This window comes from Megalobrama amblycephala, linkage group LG1 (assembly GCF_018812025.1).
Source record: "Megalobrama amblycephala isolate DHTTF-2021 linkage group LG1, ASM1881202v1, whole genome shotgun sequence".
Classification (NCBI taxonomy): Eukaryota; Metazoa; Chordata; class Actinopteri; order Cypriniformes; family Xenocyprididae; genus Megalobrama; species Megalobrama amblycephala.
Window position 1 is genome coordinate 59,492,539 of NC_063044.1, and position 8,609 is coordinate 59,501,147.

At 37.0% G+C, this 8,609-nt stretch overlaps 1 protein-coding gene across 1 annotated transcript; it reads right to left on the reverse strand.

Moving 5' to 3' along the window:
• Positions 1-1,087: 1,087 nt before the first annotated feature.
• Positions 1,088-7,228, reverse strand: prmt1 (protein arginine methyltransferase 1). The gene is made up of 10 exons (XM_048205603.1): positions 7,083-7,228; positions 5,052-5,147; positions 4,798-4,953; positions 4,505-4,568; positions 4,217-4,359; positions 4,017-4,104; positions 3,810-3,925; positions 3,572-3,722; positions 3,343-3,464; positions 1,088-2,415 (listed from the first exon to the last, which is right to left on the reverse strand). Exons 1-10 carry the CDS (start codon positions 7,107-7,109, stop codon positions 2,332-2,334), a joined length of 1,047 nt encoding a protein of 348 aa, XP_048061560.1. The 5' UTR covers positions 7,110-7,228; the 3' UTR covers positions 1,088-2,331.
• Between the last annotated feature and the right edge of the window lie 1,381 nt (positions 7,229-8,609).

The window sequence follows — 8,609 nt, forward strand, 5'->3', positions numbered from 1 at the left end:
CAAATTGATAAAAAAGCCAGGAAACAAGAAGAAAGGAAGAAACAGAGAGCATTAAGTACACAGGCTGCAGAACATCAACAGAAAATTAATCTTGAGAAGCGACAACAGAGAGAAGCTCAGTTAAGTCATCAACATTGCAAGCAAGAAGAGGAGGCAAAGAAAAAAAGAAAAGTATGAGAACAGACATAGAATGGAGAGAGAGAGGCACCAGTTTGAACAGGAGAGCAAGACATTTCAAGAGGGTATGAAGCAAAAATACTCAAGCTGGAAGAACAGAATGAGTTGGCAAAAGCTGAAAAAAAAAAAAAAAATGTTAAGGAAAAATCTAAGAAAAGCAGATGCATTATTTCATAAAAAGCTATTTAGATCATATGTTATTTAATAAAATGTTGTGGGAATAAAAGTCTCAAGATGTGTATTGTGTGGTGTTAACACATTATTCAGTAAGCATTCATAAGTCATTCACATTTGAATTGTTCAAATATGGAACACATTAGCACCCAAAGACAGCTGTAATATATTCAAAAGCAAAACAGGTTTGCTAGATTGATAATCAGATTTAGATCAGAGAGAAAATGAGAAAAAAAATTGACACACCAGTTGCAAAAACTACAAAAAGAGCGGTCAACACTGCTGATGGACTACATAGTTCAGAAGCAGAAGGGGCAAAAATGAAGAGATACAGCTGAGGAAGCAAAAGAAAGAAGCATTGAACACAAGAAAGAACACAAGTGCAGAGGCAAAATTAATCAGATATGCGAGCAATAGTATAAAATGGCATCAAAATAGGTGTTAAAGATTCAACCTCAAATGAAGGACTGTATGAAAAACTATTGCAACTGTAAAAGGAACATCAGGAAGGGGAGAATGGGATGGCTGCAACATTTCCAAAAAGCCTCAGCTTAATCTATAAGCAATTCAAAGCAACTATCAATTATTAAGCATGAAGGTTTCTAAAACATTTAAAAACTGAATAACTTTGACAATCAGCTAAAGATTCCTACATAAAATGCTTTCATAAAATTCTGTGTGACAAACTACAGTGTTTAGTAAGTTTGCATTTTTGAATCATTGAAAAACAAAAACGCAGGTTTAATTTGTTTTTATTTCAAAAAAAAGAAAAATTCCAAGTGGACAAATGCCTGCCTGGTAATAATCCACACCAGTGCTAGACACAAAACGTGAACTTGCACCCCTCGACAAAAACACTGTAGTACACAGCAACACTATGAGAGAAAATCACAATATGGAACAAATGTGAAGTTACTCAAACACAGGAAAAGCATCACCCTTCAATAAAAGCACTTCTATGGAAAATTTAGTCTGAAGGTTTTCCTCCATGGAATTAAATTGTAATTCTGGGTCTGAGAAACTTAGTTTTAAGTGCTTATAGTGCAAAAGAGCAGCAGATAAGCTTAAACTAAACAGTCAGTCATGGATGAAGATTCTTCCTATGTGACATTAAAAAGATCAAAGGATCTAAAATAGTGCTCATTAACACCACCTACAAGTTGTACAAGAGATTACTATGCCATCTCATCCATAACACAATATTATCCTCCAATTGGGTCATTGCCACAAGTATTAAAAAAAAAAAAAAAAAAAAAAAAAGGGTAACAAATTAGGAAACAGCACTACATGAATTAAAACGGTTATTCACAGAAGACAAATGGCACATTAAGGAGGTGCCCTCTACTGATGGTCCAAACTAACTGCAGAAATACAAAATGATATGGGCTCATTCAGCAAATCACTAGGTAGAGCTCCTGACCACAGTGAAACATGACAACAGGTTTTACCTACATGGAAGATACTAGCTTTACCAGATGGAATATCAAAACACATATGGCTGATTTGCATTTTCTTACAGTGACCAACACAGACATGTTGGCATGGCAGGGAAAAAAAAAAAAAAAAAACTGAAAAATAAAGAGACATACACATGGATGACTTGTCAGACAGACAAATAGGCAAAAGAGAGCAGTTATATGTGTGTGCACACGTGCATGCATGCATAAATTCAATGGATCCCATCCAAGATGGTGCACCTAAAATTTGGAAAAAGCAGGGCCAAAAAGGAAGTTTGAAAAAGAGCACAAAATATGCCATGTTTAGTCCCCTTTGGTGCATTACACAATCCACAAAAAAAAAAAAAAAAAAAAAGTTAATTTAAAAATGGAAAATAACTCTCAAAATCCTCCATGTCAGACACTATTCTGTAAAACAGAATCTCTAAAAATGTCTGTCATGCGCAGTCATGTAACAAAGTACATGTTTCACACATGCATACACTGCTCTCTGAGTTGCCTTGCACACTGATGCTCAATGAATCTAGCGCATTCTGTACTCTGACGTCTTGGACACCTCACAAAGCTGACCCTTGAAGTCGATGTCGACGGTAAAGTCCAGGTCTCTCTGGAAGATAAAGGGGGGTTTAAAAATTAGATCAACCTTTATATAAAAAAATAAATAAATAAAAATCCACTTAAATGGACAGGAATGTGGATTTATAGATTAGTAGAACTGTAGCAACATTATCTTTGTTAGGGACAACTTAAGGCAGTCAACAGGTTTCATATTAAATTAAGACTAAGATTGTGAAAATCTTCATATTGCTCCTAAAATAGCCACAAATATTCAAAATGTGTGGTGGGGGGACTTTTGATGCTCGTTTTGTTGCAACCCAGCAAAAGACATTATAAAATTAAGACTGTACTTTTGATAAAGTAAATGGTTTAAAAATATAGTCGTCAACATTTGAAGTGGATCCAAAAAGTTCAAAGTTGTCCTAAGAACTAAGGTTTTAGTTTTTTCTAAGAAGGTTTTAGGACAACTTTGATGAAAGGTTTTGATCCACTTCAAACGTTGACTACTGTATTAAAAGAATCTTACTAAGCCAAAACCCTAGTGTGTAATTTTTTAGAACCCAATCAACTTTTACATTATTGCAAAACAATACAGATGTGCTAAAATTTTCTACACTTTCAAAGATACTCTTCTAAAATTGAGCTTTTACACTGCATTCACACTGGGCGTCAGCGTTAACGCTTCTCATTCACATTGATTGGGTGACGTCATGCATTGTCGAACTGAATTGTGGGTTCTGTCGTGTCACTCACAGTACAAGTTGAAGATTTCTTAACTCCAAGCGCCAACGCAGGCATCAGCCAATCAGATTGCCTTATGCAATTTCCCAAGCACAGACGCTAGCCAAATGAATTCATGCAACACCGGAAAGTAATGCGATTGGCTGTTAACACTATAACAAGCTTCAGACACGCCCTCCGTTAAGCACTGACCCCCCCTGTGAATGCAGAGTATTAAAGAGCAGATGGGGCTTACGTTATTCTTGACGTTAGGTTTCATGCTGATGGTGCCAAAGATCTCCTCTCCGGTCTTTACCGTCAGATAGTCATCAAGGTAGAACACAGTCTGCTTCCAGTGAGTGTAAGGAGACTCTGGGCCTAAAAGAAAAATTCACTTTGTTTTTCAACAGGGTTTTTTTTATATTTCAAGTCAAAGTGAAAGTGGTGCTGTAGAGAAAGATAGGGGAAAGAAAAACAGTACTCACTAGTAGAAAAGCCTGTCCTCTTGTGGCAGCGAGTGAACTCTATGTTGAAGTAGGTTACCAGAGCATGGATGTAGTCATTCCTTTTCACCTGCAGGCAGAAAGGTGACGTGAAGGACAAGTCCTCGATCTTCACTGTGTAGATGTCCACCTCCTAATGAACCGAGAGAATGGATAGCAAGGGTTACTTCAAAATAAAACACTATACATTGCAAGAGCACATTTTTGGTAGAGTACTAACCTTAATGAGGCAGGCAGTGCTAACAAGCTGCTTGGGGTCAACAACATCCACAAGAGGTTCCTTAATAGCCACTTCCTTGATACAGGACATGTCAAATCCATAAACATTCTCCCACCCTTTAAAAAAAAAAAAAAAAATTTTTTTACATGAAATAGGAGTCTTCTGTCAGATGCACACTTAAAAATGTATTCAGAGATTGACACATACAGTGAATTTTGTAGTCCTTGTACTGTCGGTCCTCAATAGCAGTGACATAGAGCGTGGCTCTGTCAGGGAAAATCAGACCATCGGGTTTCTGAAAAAGAAAAAAAGGACAACGTGAACATTGATTAAATTCATGTCAGCATGCACAATTTTGAATAGCTCCAACACTCCAACGCTTTAAAAGGACATTAGCATACACCCACCAGCCATTTGTCTCTTGCATAAATGACAGTGTTGAGCATGGATTCGTAGAAGAGACAGTAGCCCATCCACTCAGAGATGATTATGTCTACTTTTTCCACAGGAAGCTCAACCTCCTCCACTTTGCCTTTAATAATGGTTACGACTAGACAGGGAAAATAAGGTTAAGTATTTGGGGAACATAACTCACAATACATAAGTTCAGTTCAAAAGATCACAAAAGCTGTAGCTTGGCTGTGCAAATAAGGTCTGTAACAATGTGGAAGTCAAAAGCTCTGAGAAGTCCTTACTATGATCCAACTTGTTGGCCTTCACAATCTTCACAGCATAGTCTGATATACTGCTGCACTCAATCTGGGGAACAAATGACAAAAGAATAAATGAATAACCTGACAAAAGCACAGCATGATAACCGACAAAATAATGGAAAAACCTGACAAAAGCACAGCATGATAACACCTATCACCTTAACAGGATAGGCAATTAGCTCATTCAACTAAACTACTCTGTATCCATAACAAAAACTAAACCGTTTTAAAACAATGAGGCTACATTTACAGAAACAGGTAGGATTTACACTCACCCCAATAACTTTTTTGGCCCCAGCTTTGGCTGCAAACATACAGAGGATGCCGGTTCCACTCCCAACATCCAGCACCACTTTATCCTTGAAGAGATGCTTGTTGTGGAACATGGAGTTTCTGTACGTCAGAGTACGAACTTCATCCTTTAGCATCTCCTGTGGACACAGAATGAGTTTACGTTAGTCACAGACAGATATGGAGACATTTAAATGAACAACTTTTCATGAGACACGATGGACCAATAAGACTGTACCTCATGAATGCCAAAGTGTGCGTAGGAATCAAAGTAGTAGTCTTTGGAGGTCATATCTTCTGCTGCAGGTTTCACTGAGCTCTCTCCCTGTGACACCTTAAAAGACATTAAGAACAAACAAAATAAGAAACAAATTATGCACTATGAAAGAATGAGTAGGGCTTCACTTAATATTTGGCATTGTCTTATGCATGTTGAAATACCATTTTGATTGGGGAAAACCCAGCTAGACCAAAAGGTCATCATAAAACTGCTTTGTTGTAAACTGTATGGAATTGTGAACAAGGCTTCAACTTTAACTTTAACAACTTTAAAATTTGTTTCTGTCGCAAATATGTTGTTTTAAAGGGTTAGTTCACCCAAAAATGAAAATTCTGTCATTTATTACTCACCTTCATGTCGTTCATCTTCAGAACACAAATTAAGATATTTTTGATAAAATCTGATGGCTCAGTGAGGCCTCCATTGAGAGCAAAGCCATTCAAACTCAAGATCCATAAAGGTACTAAAGACATATTTAAATCAGTTCATGTGAGTTCAGTAGTTCTACCGTATTATAAAACAACAATACTTTGTGCACCAAAAAAACTAAATAACGACTTTAACAATGTCTAGTGATGGGCCGATTTAAAAAAAAACTGCTTCATAGCTTTACGAATTGAATCAGTGATTCGGATCTATCAAACAGCTAAACTGCTGAAATCACGTGACTTTGGTGCTCCGAATCACTGATACGATTCGTAAAGCTCTGAAGCAGTGGTTTGAAATCGGCCCATCACTATATTGTTGAAAAGTCATTATTTTGTGTTTTTTGGTGCACAAAAAGTATTCTTATCGCTTTATAATATTAGGCTAGAACTAATGAACTCACATGAACTGACTTAAATATGTTTTTAGTACCTTTATGAATCTTGAGAGAGGAAGTAACATTACGGTCAATGGAGGCCTCACTGATCCATAAGATTATCAAAAATATCTTAATTTGTGTTCTGAAGATGAACAAAGGTCTTACAAGTGTGGGTGAGTAACAACTGACATTATTTTCATTTTTGGGTGAACTAAACCTTTAACGAATCAATGAGTTAATAAGCAACAATCACGTGTCGCCACCAACCGGCGTTAAAAAAAAAACCCTTTAGAAAGAGTCACTAAACGAATCAGAAGAAGTGTTTTCGGTAAATGAATTTAAGATGTTCTAAATCCATCATTACATACAGCTTGTGCCAGTTCAAGACCAGCATTGCCTCTTTAAAACCAGTTAAGACTACTCAAGCTAGTTGAACCCGTTATATGAGCCTTTTTACCGCAAAACTTTAACATTTTGTTCTTTCATTTAACGTTATACTACTAATGTTACGCTGTTATACTAACTCGCCTTTTGAATCAGTATAATCGCTTTAACAGCGCCGGAAGACCTCTTGAACATTTAAATTAAACGCATGAAGGAAAAACGTGGTAGAGGGGAAAAAAAAAAAAAACAAACTTTGCCACACCGCCATGTACAGCACACCTTGATGAATCGTTAATTAAGACTTATTTAATCACGGTTGATGAACAAAGCTGCATTAAGCAGCAAAAGTAGTTCATGTCCATCAAGATGCGGTGTTCAGTCCCATGCGGTCTGAACCCAACAATAAGTGACTCCAGCTCTCCGCCAGCTTGCTCCAAATGACCCTCATGGAAGGAAAACGGGGTCTAGCTTACATGACCCATATTAATAAAGCCAATTAACGGCGGCACATAACATTTAAAACTCGAAACTAACTCGTTTTAGCCAATTAGCAGTAGCCGACACGTGATGCGAAATGAATGAAGTATCCGAGGCTGGCTAAAATGGATGCTCAAGATGCGTGTGCGCACATTTCCAGCCACCTGAGAACCTCATACGCAGCAAACAAATGTGTTCAGCGACTAAACAATCACAACCACAACTCAACAAACAAAGTCGCCGCATCGATTCTGCTACAGTAAACAGCTAATTGATATCAGAGGTGTTCTGGGTGAGAATGGCCTTGAGCAGCTCCAGCTTACCTCCATTCCGTCTGCCGTCTCCGCCATTTCGATAAACTGGATTCCACGATGACTGCAGCAAAGCTCATGTAAAACACACTTGTTTTGCTCCCGCCTCTGTGCTGTAACCGAACGATTTGATTGGGCGATGGTCACGTGATTCACTAAAATCCCCGCCCTCTTTCTTGCAGCTCTCCGTCATAGGTGGAACTTCTCTGCGTTTTTCCGCTCTTTTGAAGAGCCACTCTGATTGGACCAAACTGTAGCGCGATTATTTATTTATTATTTTATTTTATTTTGATTATTTATTTATTCTTTCAAATAAATGTTATATTTCACGTTATTCCACAATTATGATTTAATTGTCTTCAGGCAGTTTATAATCTTAAAACGTTTTTGCAAACTATAGTGACTAATATGTTCATTAAATGCATTTATTCAATAGAAATAATTAATATTTTTTCCCCTTTTCTCCTGTTTTAGTTTGGTCACTGTTCATAAACCAAACTAAAACAGGAGAAAAGGGGAAAAAATACATTAAACCCCCAAAATTTGGTCACCCGTAAACCGTTTCTTCTTCTTCTTCTTCTTCTTCTTTCTTTTTTTTTCTGTGGAACACTGTCTTTTTTTCTCTCTCCATACAATCAATGTTGTTTGAACCACAGATTCTTCAGAATATCTTCTTTTGTGTTTCACAAGTCATACAGGTTTGGAGCGACACAAGGGTAAGCGAATGGTGACAGATTTTTATTTTCTTGATGAATTATCCCTATAAATCAAACTGAGCTGCAAGCAAATTAAGCACTTACTAGGCTATATTATATAAAGCAGTAAGGTAAGATGCCTTAAGAATACTATGCATTTACTGCAAAATTTTAGCAAATATAGATATATATTTTACCATGTACAGCATGATGATGCAGCATCATCCAATATATTATTTGGGGAAATAATTGGACACATTTGTTAGTTTAGTTGTTATTGCACCAAACTGAAAGGGGCAAAATTATTGCACAAAATTTGCAACATTATGAAGTCAAGTCATCTCACCTTTATTTATATAGCGCTTTTTACAATGCAGATTGTGTCAAAGCAGCTTTACAGTGATAACGGCCAAATAATTTTGTCTGCACAGAAGCTAGAAGAAAATGGTGTCATTGCAGCTTAAGTAAGTTAGTATTGATTCATTCCTTTATAAAAATCAATAGTTATTAATTTAGTTAATTCATCTATACATCGGCTCTGGAGAAAACAGTGAAGTCATCATACAGCTCAGTTCAGTTCACATACAATGGTGTCATTGCAGGCAGATCAAAACATTGTTGAATATAAAGTGCATGATATGATTCAGGCAGAGTTATATGTCATAAGTCAGAATGGGATCACAACAGTCAAAATATTTAATCCAGTTCCATCTAGTTGAAGATCGGATTTATCACACCGGATATGGAAATGGTTTTGTTGAGGATCTGTGCCACAGAAGAAGAAGAGAGATGACTCCCTGGGGCAAGAAGTCCCTAACAGACTCAAGATAAAATCCCAGCTGTC